The 18,639-nt window shown below is 44.9% G+C and overlaps 1 protein-coding gene across 1 annotated transcript in view; it reads left to right on the top strand.

Moving 5' to 3' along the window:
• Nucleotides 1-18,639, top strand: part of cacna1g (calcium channel, voltage-dependent, T type, alpha 1G subunit) — a 193,230-nt gene that overhangs the window by 139,633 nt on the left and 34,958 nt on the right. Inside the window, 7 exon segments of the mRNA XM_071541519.1 lie at nucleotides 1,673-1,796; nucleotides 6,425-6,493; nucleotides 8,279-8,463; nucleotides 16,292-16,418; nucleotides 17,716-17,841; nucleotides 18,007-18,096; nucleotides 18,287-18,479. Coding sequence (XP_071397620.1) covers nucleotides 1,673-1,796; nucleotides 6,425-6,493; nucleotides 8,279-8,463; nucleotides 16,292-16,418; nucleotides 17,716-17,841; nucleotides 18,007-18,096; nucleotides 18,287-18,479 — 914 coding nt within the window.

Consider the following 18,639-nt stretch of genomic DNA (forward strand, 5'->3'; position numbering starts at 1 on the left):
AGGGGTGCTTGAGGGTGGTGCAGGAGCTCCCCAGTACGTGATCAGACTAGATTATGTGTGACTGTAATGATCCTTGTGGGGAAAGTGGGTCATCTCAGCAGCAGAGAACAAGACACTGATGAGAATAGAACGAGAGAGCAGTGAAGATGTTCAAAAGGTAATAATCTGTGACATTTCCATACAAATAAATGTCCATAGGTTGTCACAATAGTGATTCAACCTATAGCCAGTAGAAAGATTTTACATTTGCTGTTCTAAACACTCAATATTTACTTTTATTGCTGTTTCTCAAAAGTACAGCATATTTCCCATAAACATATATAATAATATGCACTGCTGAGGTCTTCAGCAATGTGACTATTTATTTTTGGGGGTCCTCATCATGAAAAAGTCAGAGAATCCCCTTGTTACACAATAGATGCCTGACTTTCTGACTAATGGAGTCTAATGAAGTGTTAAAACGCACTTCATGACATTTGAAATGTTAAAAAAGCGTAATCGATATTCAAGCTAATTATGTCAACTGTCATTCAGAAGCATCATAAGCATTGATGTCACAAAACTCAAAAGGTCAGTAAATGTCATCGGTGGGAGAAGTTGTCAAAATATTCTTTATGCGCGCATCCATGCATCAAGATAATGTCGAAGACGGGTCTGACTGGAAGCTGTATTTTTGCTTTTGAATGCGTGGTAACAATAGTTTTCCCGAGGCTTGTGTGTGTGTGTGTGTGTGTGTGTGTGTGTGTGAGAGAGAGTCTTCGGGGGCGGGGGAGGCATTTGAACTTGACATTAAAGTCCTCAGCCAGACATTCGCCCTTCCAGCCGTGGGAGTGGAGCTGGCATGGGAAGTGTGTGTTTGCCTGTGTACCATGTGTCCTCCCTCCCCTTGAAGAAAGCCCATGAATTCTTTAACATCAAGGCTCTGGCGTGCAGATATCAAAGAGGAATTAGCTCAGCCAGTCTGTACCATATGAATAACGATCTCTGCACTCGGATGACACACACACACACACACACACACCAACTCAGCAAGTGTTGACACAATGGTGTCTGTATCGCCGAATAAAGCCAAAAATCCAGATCTGAGGCTTGCAATATTGTCCCCCGCTGTACACTTAGACAGATATGAGCCATCAAAGCGGATTTGATGCACGGTTTAATCCCTTCCAGTGCCATATATCACAACCGTTTCCTCTTTCCCTCACTCTGTTCTCCCTCGCTAAAGGCCTAGGAGAACCTTTTCATGTACGGTAATGAAAGTCAAGCATAATTAATGACTCGTAATTCCACAATGGTTCATTACCGAGTTACTGTATGCGAGACAAGCTCTCTTAAATTGAATGGGAATCTTTCATTACTTGTGTGCGCAGCGTGTTTCAGTCCATGTCCATGTCATATGTAAGATATTCTGTCAGGATTTACAGGACATGTCTTTTTATTGCAATGGGAACATTTATATTGTGAGAAATACTGAGCCATAACCTGGATAGGTTTTTGTGTTTGTGGTAAGAAATGCAAAACTCTGAGGAATTATTTCATTTTTTGTACCAAAACACACACTTGTTAGAACTCACACTTGTTCAATATTCAATATTAATTTAGTAGCATACAATGTATCAAGTCAAATGATTACAGTTTTTAATCTCTGCCTGTTGCTGCTATTGTTTGGCAGGTTTCGGATCATCTGCAATAAGATCATCACCCATAAGATGTTTGACCACGTGGTGCTCGTCATCATCTTCCTCAACTGCATCACTATCGCCATGGAGAGGCCTCGCATCGACCCCGGCAGTGCGGTGAGCATCACAACACACACACACACACACACACTTCGAACAACAGTCAAAGTGTGTGTACATTTCTCTCTCGAAAGTCGGAGACAAAGTGTATAAAAATATGCGTGTAATGCTTTCATAGGCCTCAATGACAACCACAGAAAGAGGTAAAAAACAGAAAAACAGACTGAAAGACAGCTAGATAAACAAACAGGCACACACACACACACACACACACACACTCCAGGGGTGTGTGTAAAATCAATCACAAAGAAAACTCGGTGCCAGCTCACAGAACTCAATACAGAAATGGAGAAGACAAGGAGAAAGTGTAGCTACCTGTCATTACGTACAGCCTCAGTAGTTGTTCAAACAAACATGCACACACACACACACACACACACACACACACACACAGTGGAAATACAAGTTTCAGTGGAGCAGAACGTTGTGTAAGCAGAGAACCGCTAATGTTTGATTGTGAGCCAGTAGCTTTGGGTAATGTGTGCTATACCCCTGTATACTACTGCACTGCATCATCAACACCGTCACCTCCTTGGCTAATGCACCAGCCCCTCAGGCCTGGGAGTGCTGGCTGCATGCCTTGCTGCAACACACACACACACACACACATCTACTCCCCTTCCTGCCCTTTCCTAGTCCCGGCAATAGCAGCAGCAGCAGTGAAAGCAGCAGTTGAACACAGCCTGGCCGCTCGATGCATAAACACACTAATTATCACTGTTTGATTTTTTTTTTTTCTCCCTCACCGAGCGAGGTAGCGAGTGTTCCCACGGACGGGCCTAATTGCGGTTGGGTCTCGCCGGAACGCTCGGTTCTGCTTGTTTTGCGACCGAAACACGGAGGAGACGCCGCTGTCGTAATTGATTCAATTATCTGTGGGCTGGCGTACGTGGCTAATGTCCAGGAAAGGAGATGTTTAACAAATGGAGGCCGCCCCGCAGGCCGCTCGGTCTCATCAGGGCAGCAAGATGAGACGGGTGGCTTTTCTCTGTCGCTCGCTCTCTTGCTTACACACACGAGCGCCCGGGCGTACTTACACACCACACCAGCCACACTAAACCTGCGATCAGAGACCCAACATTTTAGGATGCACATATATTTTGTCGGCTTCTTCCCCTGCTGTCCAGCCCGCACCCTGAGGCCGTTATTGAAATGAGATGGAAATGTATGATGCAGCGAGTGGCAAGAAGCAAGAGAATGAACAGTCATTACGGCTTCAAGCCCTGATGCTTATTGCTCTAGATCTCATTTGCCTGGGTGGTCATTGCAGGATGCTATTTGTTTTTCAGTGTGGGCTGCTTTGAATTAATGAGGCTGATTGTGAGTCGATTTCCACTCGCTGATGCAGTTTTGGCAGTGTATAACAACCAAACAATGTTCAATTTATCACTCTGCTGCTTGTGTACAGCTACTGCTTTGCATTACCTGCTGTACTGTGTGCCTTAGCTCGACAAAGATACATGTTAGTTACTTTAAAAAGGAATTTGCTCACTGTTACAGAGATAAAATGTTTTAGTCATGACATTTCAGTGTGGAATGCAGGCTGCATAATTAGTTTATTGTCCTGGAAGTGATGTCAGACAATTTGGCTTTGGCTTTCAGCGCATTGCTGTTTTGGTTTGGTGCTGGAGGTTGCCTGGATACTCCCTTCCTGTAGCTCAGTGGAGATGATTGAGGATGATTATACCACCTATTATGATTTATTATTCCTAATTGAGCTGGGGGACAATACATCACTGTCTGGAGCTCTAAATTGAATTATATCAGCATCAACTTCATAAATTACAACCAATCTAAGCTTTCAGCGGCCGCGTCATCTTCTCCAGAGAGCGTTAAGATGGAGAGGTGGCGCTACAAGCCTCGCATTCGTCTTTGAAAGGCCATGATGAAAGCTTGCCGGGAACAGATACTCTCAGTGTGGGTTGACCATGTTTTCTGTTGTTCAGAGGACTGGAACGGCGTGTGATTGCATGATTTAAAGCTGCACTAGGCAAGATTCTTATGTAAAAATACTCCTAACAGCCGAAATCACAAAGTGGGGCTGTAATAGACAAGGGCCTCCCATCCCCAGTAATTTATATGCTGTAATTTTACCCTATTTGCCCAAATTGTTATCATTATTATTTAGGTGCCAGGTGTGGTGATTGGTGGGAAATCGGGATATATCAAAAATGGCAAAATACAAAACTATGTCCTAAACGGTAGCGAGCGATCACTCCATCCAGAGAAAGATGGACTCTCCAAGGATGGCTGAACTAAGAGACACTTAGTTACTGATGCCATTTGGAGCCGCCTGCATGTGAAATTGTGCAGCTTTAACCACTCATGCAAGAATACCGGTGGCTCCTACTGGAAGTGTTAAGTATCGGCTGTTGTTCATAACGGCCTGTAACTAAGCAAAGTGTCTCTGGGTTTATGTCACAGCCTGGTTTCTGCCATTATGTTCAGCATTACCTCAGACTAGGCCTGGCTGGCATGAGGTTTTCAGGCTGGTAGCTGGTGGTTCCCTCAGTGGGTCTCTGAGCTGTGGCTGGAGACGCTGGATGCCAGGCAGTAGACCGGGAATAATGGCACCGCAGGAGCGAGGGATGAGAAATAGATGAGTGCAGGGCAACGGGGAGATGTTCTAATCCTTTTGAAGGAGCCCTGGATTCCTGGCACTGTCTCTTGTGACCTCTGTTCCCTTCAATCCTCATCTCAAAATACTCCAGGAGCAGTAACAGAAGCCTCTGCATCTGTAACGGTACATGCAGACCGAGCATGACCACTTCGCTTGTGGCCATTTCATTGGGTACAAACATCCAAGCAAATTCTTGGTTTAGTGGCTAAGTGGCTACAGCTATTTGGATGTGAAGGGATAGTTAAGCTAGCAAGCTAACATTACTTGTTTAGCCTACCGCAGCTAAAGTTAGTATTTACGGCTGCCTTCGCTAATGTTACTCACCAGAAAGACCAACAATCCAGCCTTTTGCCTGAATGTGATCGGTTCTTGTACGGTGGCCGACGTGCTCATTTGCATAATATAAATTCTTTCAATGTTTGTCATCACGTTGCAGGCACACGGTTATTCACTTGTCATAGGAAACGGATGGAGAGAAACTGTTTACCTTGTGAAATCGCATCTAGTGTGCAACGCATTTTCCCTCCTCTCTCTCTCCATCTCTCTCTCTCTCCTCTCTGCCTTCCCCCACCCCTCTCTCATTCCATACTGCATGCCTGTTGTTCGTTTATAATGAATGAATGTATGAAGCCTCTTTCGCAGAGGACAGGAATGGCCGCTGTCAAGCCTGGAATTTATAAACCCTCTAAACTCCAGCATTCCCAGTGATGTCATGGCCGACATTCCCAGAGACATCAGAAATAAGTCACAACTCTGCAGGACTGACATCCGTGTGTGTACAGTGTGTGTGTGTGTGTGTGTGTTTGTGTTTTTCAGCGTGTGTGATGGTAGCAGAAGGTCGTGGGAAAGGCAACCACCTACACACACACACACACACACACACACACACACACACACAAACACACACACACACTTACAGAAGCAGCATAGGGTCTTGTCTCCCCAGACACTGGGGAAGTAGGGTAAATAAGCAGTCGGTGAGAGGATTTCGTTCCTGCTAGCCTGCTTGTTTTCTCTCCTCAGTCCTTGTTTAGCTTAGTAAACAGGCTCCCATCCTCTCCCACTTCCACACACACCGCCGAGCCATGCCGCCTCAGGCAACAGGAGGTATGGGAGCAGCATGGGAGTACGGTACTGTGAGTGTGTATAGATGGAGGACTAATAGCTTGGTGTTCACAATGTGTGTTGGGTTGCTTGGGCCCTGGCGAAACAAAAACTGTGCTTGTTTTCTGGAACTGATGAAAATAAAAGAACTGATGCAATATGTTGCTTTCACTGCAGAAATGTCCAACTTAACAAGATTTTTCATCTTCATAATTGGGCAGGTGAGATAATTCCACATTTCCAATGCAATCCAACTCAATTGATACTGGCATTTTCTATAAGCAAAGTGTCAATATCTTGAAAGAAGAATATCAAGAAAATGACACAACATTCTTGAAACAAGTTGATTTGTATTAGTATCAAGTGCGATTATCTCAACCTCATTGGCAGATTTCTTCACTTAGAGCAGAATACAAGATTAAATGTCTTCTCTGCATATTTGTTGCAGCACTTATGAAGAGTAAGCCTTAGTAGTTTATGCCAGCCATCATTAGTGAGGGAAATTGGGGTGTTTGTACACAGATGTTCTCAGATGCACAGTGTATGAGTAAATTAGCTCCCTCACACATTATTCAGCTAAAACACTATTTTGTAGATCAACTTAGAAGCAGATGAAAACATACGGCTCGACTGGTGTTTTGGCAGTCGACGGGGTAAACAACAGAAACACCCACAGCTCATACGCACAGATTCACCTTGACATTGCAAAATCAGTGTTTCGACAGCAAAAAAAGTTTTAACTATATTTAGATTAACAAAGGAAATGATAACTTTGCTGTTGAAATGTTGGTTTCATAAAGTCCTGTTTCATTTGGGCAACAAAGTATGTACCTAAACTCAACCGTGTCTCTCCCTCTCTCACTCCTCTATCCTTCCTTCTCTCTCCCCTGTCCTTTTTCAGGAGCGGATCTTCCTAACGTTGTCCAACTACATCTTCACGGCGATCTTTGTGACTGAGATGACCGTAAAGGTAAGTGACTCTGGAGTCCACCTATAGCAGCAGTTTTAAAAGAGAAGCCACAACAAGTACCACTGACTCACTTCCCAAGCTGATTTTGATCATCATATATGTTCATTGCATGTTAGATTGTGCAACGGGACACGAAGTACAAGTACAAATCTTGACATTAGCCTTGCAAGAGGTAGCCTACATCCTATGACCTATCTTCACTCATGATTATCCTTTCAATTTGTACATGTATCAGCATGTCATCACTGACTGCTGTATTCTTACTGGTTACTCAGTGGAAAAGAGTCGTAACCACACTGTAACACCAGCCACTATGTGGCAAAAGTTTTAGACTGTCAGAACTTTTTTGGATCCTAGAATCTGATGCAGGGACCCTAATCATCCGTCCCCCGCCTTGAACAACACAAGACTGACTACCATCATTGAAAGAGTTTGCCCAGGATATGAACATTTTGTCTGGGAGAGTAAAATAGTAACCAAAGACTCCAAAAATTGATTGGACACAAAGCCTCTGAGAAAACACGACTTCTGCCCGACAGCCGCCTATACTGTAAGCTGCACAAACACACAGGGAGAGAGAGACAAGAAGACGAGAACGGGAGGAAGAGAGCGAGAAATCGAGACTCGAACAGACGCACATGCAAAATGCACACACACTAACACACACACACACACACACAATCAGGGCTGTTTCATAATGCTAAGCGGAGGATTGTCTCGCCAGTATTCAAATGGCCCGGCTTTGAATGGAGGTCCATGCCGGCGTGGGCAGGAGCGAGAGGAGGCGGAGGGGAGGAAAGTTCATGGGTGTCACTCATTCAAAAGTCTCTGTCTCTATTTTTGGTCCCAATGCGATTGCAGAGCTCACAGACTTATGGGGCCTGCGCGCACACACACACACACACACACACAGTACTGGCCACACTGTTTGATTTCCAAGTGATCTCCAGGGAAGCGCAGTGCAAAAACACCACAGCAATGCCCGCTTAGCACCGACGATGTAGACAAAATCAAGAAGCGGAGGATTTTTGAGGATTACCGCTTTTAATTAGCATTGCGTACAGGAAGTGAGGAGTCAGGAGGAGCTGTCAGGACTGTGGGAACCCCGGGATTTGTAACCCCGGCCCGTCTTTGCTCGTCCTTCAAGTTTGATCAGTCCCTTTGATGGTCCCTCAGCCAACGTTATTTATATGTGTGCTTTTATGCATCAACGAGGCACAACATATGCAAATCATGCCTTTTATCATTGTCTCACTCACTCTCTCCCTCCCTCTCTCTCTGTCTCTCTCTCTCATCTATTGAGTTGCAGTAGGTGTTTAGCGATGCAGAAACTTGCATTGTTTGGCCTGATTTAATAAGTTTGAGCTAAAAAAAAAAAAAAGTCACTCTGTTATTTTTTGGAATGCAAATTGCTTTATAGGCAGAATAAAAGATGAGCGGGGCCTATAGAATGAGAAATGAGTCGTGGAAAAACTTGCAAGTTTTATATTTGTGGCTGCCAATCTCAAAATAAACAATCACTCTACAAAGCAAATTAACTGTGCATAAGGGACTGTCCGCATCGACTCTTAATGTATCGAATCTAAAAATGTATGTGATAAATAAAAAAGATGACATGACAACAAATAAATCTGCCAACACACAGGCAAAAATATCCATTTTAAGATATATGCGTGTATCCTTTATTACATTTGGAGTTAATATTTCATTTTAAATGTATACTAAACCACAGCCATAGGCCTTCAAGCCATGTATCATAACCCTGTATGTCCCTGATGTGTTCAGATCGTAGCTCTGGGCTGGTGTTTCGGGGACAAGTCCTACCTGAGGAGCAGCTGGAACATTCTGGACGGGATGCTGGTGCTGATTTCCGTCATCGACATCCTGGTGTCTCTCATCTCCAACTCTGGTACCAAGATACTGGGCATGCTCAGGGTGCTGAGGCTGCTGAGGACCCTCAGGCCGCTGCGGTAAGTGGCTCTCCCAGGGACGCATCCATGTACAGACACACACACACAAAGAGAGAGACGGGACAGGGTCATGTATACTAGACATAGGTGGAGTTGGGCAAAGTAGGTTTCGACCAAAGCAAATTTTTTTTTTTTGTTTCTTGTAGTATCTTGTTTTTTTTAGTATCTTTTCATGCCAAACAGTTACAAAAAAATTACAAGGATTCAGTGTTTCTTATCTTGTTAGGGTGGAAAAGCCTCTGAAACAGCATTTAGACCATCATGGGACACTAAAACTAGACTAATGAAATTCTTTTAGGTGGGTTAGCAGCTCCTTAAGGCAAAGTGAGGTAGATTTCATTGCAGGTTTTACAGACTGAACCCCTGAAGCTGTTGAGTAACCCGATCTTCATTAAAAGGCCAATATCGACTCAACCCCACATATCTATTTACCCCAGGGTAAATACTTTTATGTGCCTGACAACGCTTCCCAAAACGTCACACACTCTCATCTCCACAATGCTTGACTCTGACTTGCATCTGTAGAGGTAGAAGCCTCCCCATTACCTGGACTCATCGGATGAGTGGAGCCGACTAAACCGACCGCACACATCAAGTGCCTGATATGGATGTGTGGTTTAAAAATAGAGCTGGGAAAACACTGAGCCTTTTCTCAGCCCCGATATATCCTCCGCCTGTTAGAAGGGAAGGGGTGTGTGTGTGTGTATGCGTGTGCGTACATGCGTGCACATTTATTTTAGTGTGCATTCATGCATGTGTTATTGTCAGCACGTGCATAATTGTTTATTTGAGGAGGCGGAAATCTCCAATTTGAAGACTGTTTTTGTACTTTTGTCATCACCAGATGTGTTTGTCTGTGTGTGTGTGTGTGTGTGACAGAGTGGGGGAGAGAGAGAAAGAGAGAGAGGGAGGAATGTATGTCTTTGTGTGTCTTGTGTTACATCTAACAGTGTCTGTGTGTCCTGTATTATGGTTTATTATATCTATTTATATGTCTGTCTGTCTGTGTGTGTGTAGCCATTTGCATGTGTGCGGCCTCACGCTCGGTGTCTCATCTCGTGAAGGGGAAGCTTCTTGAGGTTTTGCCCTTGTTTGAATATTTATCACGTTCTCAGGAAGAGCACAAAAATCAAATATTCATTTTCATCCTGCCCAATTTACCCACAAGACACTGCTGATACTTACTGCAGTCCCTTCCTTCCCCTTATTTTTTTAACTGTCACCTTTGACATGAAAGTGAAATATTGTGCCAAGACTGCTTTTGCACTCCCTCTCTTCAAATTATGACTGCCTTCATCTTTGAGTTTGTAATGTCTGTGTGAGTGTGTGTGCAGCAGGGAGTGTGTGTGTGTGTGTCTGTACAGTATATGTGTGTGGGGATATGTATGTATATGTGTGTTTTGTGCAGTGTTAACTCGCCTCTAATTATCCCCATTTTGGATGAAAATTTCATCCTCAAATACTCTTTCTAGAAAATGTCTTTCAGCAGTATTTAAAGTGGTAATCCTTGAGTTCCCTGCACTTCTAAGAAATCACCTGTCAATCAAACAGTGTCCAGTACTGGGACGTCTTTTTCCTTGGATTTTCTGTTGATGCAGTTTGAGTTTCTGTAGGTACGTTCTTGTCTTTGTCGGTCCAGCCGCGGTGGCTATCGCTGCTCACGCCGGTTTCTTCTTTCTATTCCAAACATGCCGCATGTTGCCGCTGCCGGAAAGCCCGAGGGACTTCTGCTCCCTCCGTAAAGGCCTGTCAGGCAAGCCGGCAAATCACCAGCGCGCCCCTTTCCGCAAGTGGAGCAAATGTGAGGACGGAGGCACCAATCTTTCTTAGCCCCAATCAGACGTTTCACATGAATGCTGAGGAGGGTTCTTGAAAATCCAATGCCAGAGGAACTTTCCTTGCAGGGCTTCAAGGGCACAGCAGACTTTAAAATGTGGTTTTGGTGGCGCTTAATTCGTTGAAAAGCTCTTGCGTCCACAGCGAGCCCGCCCTGTTCACTTACAAATTAAAGTGCATAAATGCTAATGCGACTTTAGAGTCTGCACTTGCCATCTAGATTTGTTTCCTTGATGTCAGAGAAAAGACTTCCTAATTAGATCAGCAGCAATTGTGACAAAGTGGACACTAAACGGCATAGTGCTTTATTTATTCAAACTGCTGCTGAATCCTCTGTTTCCAACTTTCTTTCTGCTGTATGCCCTGCCTTATTTAATCCCCATAGGGCAGGGCCAGGCTGAGGCTGTATTAATGTCCACTAAGGAAGGTTTTAAAGTCAGATTAGAAAATATGTTGCAACTACAGGAGGAAATTGGACAAATTTTAAGTTTGGGGGAGTATTTTTGGGAGCAAAGGGCAACGGAAAGTTGTTGTTTTTTTTTACTTTTTAAAAGCCTGATGTCTGCAGCTACAGGGAAATGTGAAATGGCGGAGAGGGAAATAGGATTAGGAAGGCAGGAGGATGATAGACAGAGACTGAGTGAGAGCAAAACAGGAGAGGACAGAAAAAGAAAGGCAGGAAGAAAGAGGAAAGAGCTGAGCTTGGTAGCTTGGCTGTCTCCTCCGCTGAGGCTGCAGATGAGCTACAAGAAAGCAATACTGTAATATCATTTTTGAGGGTAGTTATTAACTTTCAGACCTCTATACTCTTAAAGGAGGAGCAAAGTATTAAAGGCTATGGCATATTAAGCTATTAGTATGCTGGTCTGGGTGTGTGACTCACTTATAGTACACTGTGGGTACTTAAAACCCTGCCAGGGATTATTCAGTCTGAGAGGAGAGAACTACAGCAGTAGCTCTATTAAAGTCATGCTTTTGTTAAAGAAAACATGACTTTAAATGACGACGCAGACATTTGGGAGTTTGGCCCATTGGTCACCTTACCCAATATGTGAAGACTGGCACCAAAAATCATCGCTGTGTCTCCAGCAGATAGCTCTATCCGGTGCGTATGCCAGCGCTTTAGCATGCAGTATGTTAAGTAATTGTAGGCGACTAGCATTGAGATAAACCTTTAAGTAAAGTTGGTATTGTTTTTTATTCTACGACCTGTAGATTCATAAGTTTTGAAAACAAAATCTCAGTGTTCATCGTTAGCGAAGTCCATTATGAATCAACACAAAAACTTTGCTCATTTCCTGTGTAAACAACACAATTACGCTCAAAGCCAGGCAGGAAGAAAGACCTTTGAAAATAGTTCCAAAGAGTGCTTTTTTTTGTGCCTATTTTACCAATCCCCTAAGCAAGCCGGTTTAGGTGCATCATTAACACTAACTAACCATCCAGCTTTAGAGCTGCTGCAACTTTAGATTACATAACATACTGACAGAGCTATCTACTGGGCTAACAGAAATGGTTTTGGTGCCAATCCTCTCATCACATATTGGGTAAGGAGACCAATGAGACAAACTCCCAAAAAACTCAGTGTAGTCGTTTAATGGAGCCCATGCAGTAGTGGGTGTCAATGCTATTATCACATGTTGAGGTTAAAGTCATGCTATTGAAACATACTCAAAAGAGGGCAGTCTTTAATGTGATTACGTTTATGACTATGATAGATAGATAGATCACAAGACAAGCATATCACAAGGTTCATGATGTACACAGTATGTGTGAGGTACAGCGCTTTTATATAACAGTACAAACACATATTTACTGTCTGAAAAGCTTTTTTCACATTGGTCCACATGAACAGAAAACACAAGATACAGCACGAGAAAGATCACTAACTAGCTCCCTGGTCAGCACAAGACTTAGAACAGCAGCCAGTTCCATTTTTTATAAAGAATGGGGATTATCAACATGGCTGGAAAACAGCTTCAATCACAAACTCGTAAATAAACTCATATAACCAGTAATACCTATGTCAGAAATGTTGTACACAAAGTCTGTGGCTATATTTTTTGCCATTTTCAAGGATGACATTTCAGTCCCAACACTTATTAGCTATAATGTAAAAACCTGTTGTACACGAGCCGCCGTTAAGCGAGAAGCCGTCGTGGGTTCGTTTCAATATCAGCTTGTTGTCACCCCGGTTTGATTGCGGCAGACTCACAGCCTGCCCCAGAGTCCATGGGTGTTTGAATTAAATATGAGTTTGTCTGTGTTTTCCCCTCTGGCAACGCTGCGCACGTGGGGTTCACAGAGGCAGCGTCTGAGCTGCTGACTCCGACTCGGGAATAATATTCAATACGCACGCTCAAATCACCGGCAGCTTGTCACTTAGGCAGTTTTAAAGTCGATGAAGTCGATTTTCATGCGATGCGGTGAAGAGTTTGCACAAAACTATTCCAAACTCTAAAGTCTGCTGTAGGCTTATCCTTGAATTGCTCAGTAGATGTGAATATAATTCTAGGGTGAGTCTGTGTTTGTATGTGTGTGTGTCCGGTATGTGTGTGTGTGTCCGGTGTGTGTGTGTGTGTGTGTGTGTGTGCATTCAGGTGTCTGTGGGTGTTAGCTTCTCATTAGAGATATTAATGATGCCATTACATCGCACAAGAGAGGAGGGTCAGCGGGAGTGTGTGAGTCTGTGTGTGTGTGTGTATCTGTGACAGAATGATGCATCAGCTTTGTTTAACAGGGCACACACACACCTCTCCAGTCGTTCATCAAGCCCACAAGCTGAGGTGAGGGGCCCGGCCTCAGGGAAGGGCCACAAGTTAGTACCTTGTGTCACCCAATGGCACTTTTATGTCACCCAACGCCAACCTACACCCCATCGACAAGCCTGCTGCAACCTAGAAAATCACCCTCCGCTCGGTGTATCCATTAATTGTACCTGCCACAGCAGTCTTCAGGGCAGGCGGACTGATCTAAATGTGTGTGTGTGTGTGTGTGTCTGTGTGTGTGCGCGACAGGTTTGTTTATTGATAAATCCTGTACCGTTTCCCCCCTACGGTTGACCCCTGTCGGCTCAGCCTCTGAGCTCATCCGTCACTCGGTGATGATGTAATTATCCAGAGTTTATGTGCTTGCCTGCGCGCGTTCGTGTTTTTTTGTGTGTGTGTGTGTGTGTGTGTGTGTGTTTTCCACACACCACGCCCGTGTTTGAGGGTGCCTCATTAACTCGCTGCATAATTACCATTCTTCCACACGCGGATCGCGTCTGCATGACACCGGAATTCACACGGCTCACAATTTACATGTACTATCCCCCCCCCCCTCATTTAGCGCTGAAAAAACAGCGCGCGAGAAAAAGGACGTCTGCAGGTTGGAGGAAGAGAGGAAGAGAGGAAGAGTGGAAGGAGGAGAGCGGGAAGAACTTGGTGGAGAGAGAGAAACCAAGTCGTAACCAAGTGAAAAACAGAGAAACCAAAAAAAGCCCGAAAATTGCAGCTGCCTCATTTTTTATTCCCTCTATATCCTTCCAACTCACCGACCCTGCTCCCCTCCCTCTATCCCTCTATTTCTATCTCTCTGTGTCGTTTAATTACACCCAGTGTTTGCGCTGTGGGAACAAGCTTGCCACTTATTGCCCTACTTGTTGTTCTCTTTCCTCGGTGTGAGGGATATGGCGGAGGCGGAGGAGGAGGAGAGAGAGAAGGGTGTGTGTGTGTGTGTGTGTGTGTGTGTGCGCAGGTGTCGTGCATCACGGCACACTCTTTCCCGCTCCTTTGTATAGCACAGCAAACGAGGACACGCTGTGAGCCGGTATGAAATTATGCACCGAGGTAGATTAGAGGCAAGTACTGTACCTAACTTTTCTCCCTCTGGCTGCCTCCATCCAGCTCCTCCTCCTCCTCCTTTCGTGTCATATGCAAATAGGCATTATGGAAAGGAGCCCATCGCAGTATGTGTCCTTCACATACTGCATCATCAGAGTCTATTGACTCATAATAAGAGGCTCTTCTCTCCTTCGTTCCCCTCCTTAATAAGCCTTTTCACTTCACCGGCGCCGCTGCTCTCCCATATTTGTCGGAGTGGAGCTCAAAGGCAGAGCGCGGTGTAAAGAGGTAGAAAGGTTGGCTTTGGTGTTTTCATATGCAAAGTGGCAATGTGTGGAAACATTCATCTTTTCCCGCACGTAACGTGTCACACACAAGCGAGGACGCAAGGACTGCGGCTGCACACGATTTGTTTCTGAACTCGGCGAACTCGCCGCAGCTTTCCCCCCTCGAGTCGCGCCTTTTCCTTTCTTCCTTTCTCTCGCTCCGTCCCCATGTTCCTCTCAGCCTGTTTGTGCCGCCTAGCGCTCGTCTCAGGCTGGCTTTCTCTTTTTTACCCCTCGCTCGCTTGACTTTCAGGATTGTTGAGGCAGAAAGGCAGGCAGGTTGGCCTAGATCAAGAACAAATCTCCTTCGACATACTGTTATTTAGTGGAATTCCTGACCGATTCAAATTATATGTGTACAAAATAAATATATATCCAAAAAGCATGTGAAAAAACATCTACCCTCCAGCTTGAAAACATCAAGACATTCAACATTCAACAAACGATATCCTGGCCTTAATATGTTTCTAACTAGTCTTGTATCCTCCATGCTTAATGTTTGCCAATTATAGATCACTGTTATCAAAATGGTGGTTACACTGACTCTTGGTGGGTTTACATCCCTGCCTTTAACCATTGCTGAGGAAATCATTTCAAATATGTTCTCATGTCAGCATCCAGAAACTGCACCATTCTCCAACAGGGACTCCCGCAGACACAGCTGCTGAACACTACTGCCCTCTACAGGTCAACAGCTGTACTGCACACTAGCATGGTGTTGAATACTGAAGATATAGAGAGGCAGGGAGGTGCTACCTGATGAGGTGAAGCCTTGGGGTTGTTGTTAATAGCTGGGTGGCTGATCAGCTCTGATCAGGGCTATTGATCAGTGGCCTTGGTCGTCCCTGCATGCTCCTTATTATCCCATGTCCTCTCTTAATGTGCTATTGACTCTCCCTTGACTGAAGTGTCTGCTCAGCGGGGAGACACTGGAAAACATACAATGCAGACAAAGACTAAGCTTAATAGACAGAGACAGAGATGATAACAGCCTCGACAGCCTCTTTGTCACTCACTCGTTTTTTTTCTGCTAATCTCTTTCAGGCCTTTTCATGTGACTCTATCATCTTATCCTTAGATCATATTGACTTGGCTTGTGTGCATTGAAGAGACGTCCTTGCATCTCTTTGTGCGAGTGTGTGTATGCTCACGCACGTACAACAGTGCTTTCTGTGTGTGTGTGCATGTGCAGGTCTGTGTTAGCTTTTGTGTGAGTTTGCATGTGTGTGAATGAGCTTGTATGCAGATCAATTCCTGTGTGTGTGTGTGTGTGTGTTCCCTCCTCGGAGAAGCCCAGCTGCAGTGCGGTGCAGTGCTTGGTGCCATGCTGGTACTAATTAAACATCCTCATCAGTCCATTGGCTTAATTAGACGTGTCTGTTTCCTTGACTGCGAAAACCGAAAGGAGGCAGAAAGAGAGTGTGAAAGAGAGAAAGATCGGGAGCGAACAGAAAAGAAGTTTATGTGCGAGTGTTTTCAGCTTTGGTTTGAAAAGCTGGGTTCTGAAATGCACGCTGGGTAAATGGCTGACTCGGGAGGAGGCGGCAATGGTTTCTGACCGCCGACAAAACAAGGGCGGGGGAAAAAAACAAGCAAAACTGTGTGTGTGTGTGTGTGTGTGTGTGTGTGTGACGGGGGCAGACAGGGTGAAAGCCTCGGGGTGTGTGTGGATGGTGGGGGTGAGGAGGTTGGGTAGGGTGTTGGAACGCCACAGGCAGCCCTCCTCCATCTGGTCCGAGCTGCACTGTAAGTGACCTAAGAGTGCCCGGCATCAACACACACACACACACACACACAGACACAGACTGATATCCTGATATCCTATTGTACGCTGTGTTCCAGTGTGATCAGCAGAGCCCCGGGGCTGAAGCTGGTGGTGGAGACCCTGATGTCCTCCCTGAAGCCCATCGGCAACATCGTGGTCATCTGCTGCGCCTTCTTCATTATCTTCGGCATCCTGGGAGTACAGGTGAGAAGAGGAGGAGAGGAGAGGAGAGGGGGAAGACGATGGGAGAAAAGGTGGGGGGTAGAGAGAGAGAGAGAGAAATAATGAGAAAGCAAGAGAGGCAGTAAAACGGCAGTCTAGAGACCCATGACACAGAAACATTATCCCGCTCCTTCCAAGCTGCAACAGTTCACCGACACATGACAAATATTCCCACAATCCCTCACTCTCTCCTGTTCCCCTTCGTGGTAGCGCCTTGCAGTCATACATCAGGAGGTCGCAGTGGAAAAATAGCTCTTCCATTCAGTTTCCACATTATAACTCATATGCCGGGGCACATATCTGCGCTTATCTGCCCGTAATGGAGATTTCATGGCTAACGGCCTGAGGACCAATCTATAGTAACGAGTGCTGTGACCTTGGTCCGGTCCAGGCCGCTGTCTATCTGCCGTGAGTATGCTTCTGTCCAAGTGATGTGGAGGCATGTCAGCTTAATGGCGACGGTGATGCCCAGGCAGTGATTGGAAGCTATATCAAACAATGAAAGTCCGCACACTGTAGCTCACTGTTGTTGCTTTATTTGCACCACAGAGTCAGTGACGTTTCCAGCACACTGCTCTTCTTCAGACTTCAAGTGATTGGAAGCTGCAATTGGAAGCTGAAAAGGCTTATGTAGAATTCACTGCACTGTCCTTAACCTGTAGCTGCTGAAAATGATGGCAATGTTGGCAATACAAGTGAATATTTCATGTTTTGGGTGGATTTTGGCTGCATTGTCGCACAGATCACTTGGAAAATCAATCAGTATGTCCAATAGTTGGATGTCTTTTTCCTTGGATTTTCTGCAGTTTTGAGTTTTTGTAGGTGGCGCTCTTTTCTTCACTGCTATCTTTCGCTGCTCATGCTAACTACCCAGTTCTTCTTCTATGTATTCCAAACTACTGTTGCTGCTGCCGGAGACATAAAACACATCACTTCCTATGCAGAAGAATTTTTTTCCTGGGAAAGATCTACCAGACGCTTGAAGTTCAAAACAGAAAATGTAAAAGCTTTCATGAGCTGGCTATAGGTTGAATCACTATTGTGTTTTATCAATTGGCAATAGAGAGTAGGAAAACAGACATTTATTTATATGAAAATATTGTGGATTATTACTTTGTTTCCTGTAAACTACCAACAACAGCCTTTTCTCACTTTTCTATCTTTCTTCTGTCTTCCCCTGAGGTTTACTGTACAACACAGGCAGAGAAAGATGGAGTTATTATTTATTGTTGAAATGACAGTTTTCACTCACCGAGTTTCTGTGTTTTCTCTCCCCCAGCTCTTCAAGGGGAAGTTCTTTGTTTGTCAAGGAGAGGATGTGAGAAACATCACCAACAAGTCCGACTGTATGCAGGCCAACTACAAATGGCACAGACACAAGTACAACTTTGACAACCTGGGACAGGTAAGGCTTCAGATATTCCATGGTTGTTGTCCTCATGTCCTGCATCTTTTTGCAGAGAGGAAAAACAACTGCTAAATTATTGACAAAGTTCTTGAAGGTAAAGTTCTTTATAAGTGTTTTTCAGTCTAGTCAAGTGTTGTATCTTCTTCCCTTGCTCTGTCTCAGGCCTTGATGTCTCTGTTTGTTCTGGCGTCGAAAGACGGCTGGGTGGACATCATGTATGACGGACTAGACGCTGTAGGAGTTGACCAACAGGTAAACATTCAGTATGCAAGCGCTCTCGCACACCTACACGTGCACAATTGTACACAGAAACACACACACACAGTGCACACATATGTTACATGCTACAAGCTGCCAAGCACCTACAGCTTGAACATAACATTTGGGGTCATTGTCCACTTTTCATTCACAAAGCAATTCTACAACTTTCCGTTTTCCCCAGCCGATAATGAACTACAACCCGTGGATGCTGCTGTACTTCATCTCCTTCCTGCTGATCGTGGCCTTCTTCGTGCTCAACATGTTCGTGGGCGTGGTGGTGGAGAACTTCCACAAGTGCCGGCGCCACCAGGAGGCCGAGGAGGCCAAGCGCAGGGAGGAGAAGAGACTGAAACGCATGGAGAAAAAGAGACGGAGTAAGGAGAAGGAGCTGGCTGGTCGGTAGTCTTTCCACATCTTTCTGAGTCCTGCTTGATTTGAGCCTGTTTTTTATTTTTCTTGCTCTGGTTTGACCGAAGCCGGAGGAACGCAACTAGCGCGCTAGTACCGACAGTAGATGCTATACTCTGCGGTAGA

The sequence above is a fragment of the Centroberyx affinis genome, unplaced genomic scaffold (genome assembly GCF_046629955.1).
Source record: "Centroberyx affinis isolate AG114_WGS23_722 - 3 ecotype Tasmania unplaced genomic scaffold, CSIRO-AGI_Caff_v1 ptg003894l_1, whole genome shotgun sequence".
NCBI lineage: Eukaryota > Metazoa > Chordata > Actinopteri > Beryciformes > Berycidae > Centroberyx > Centroberyx affinis.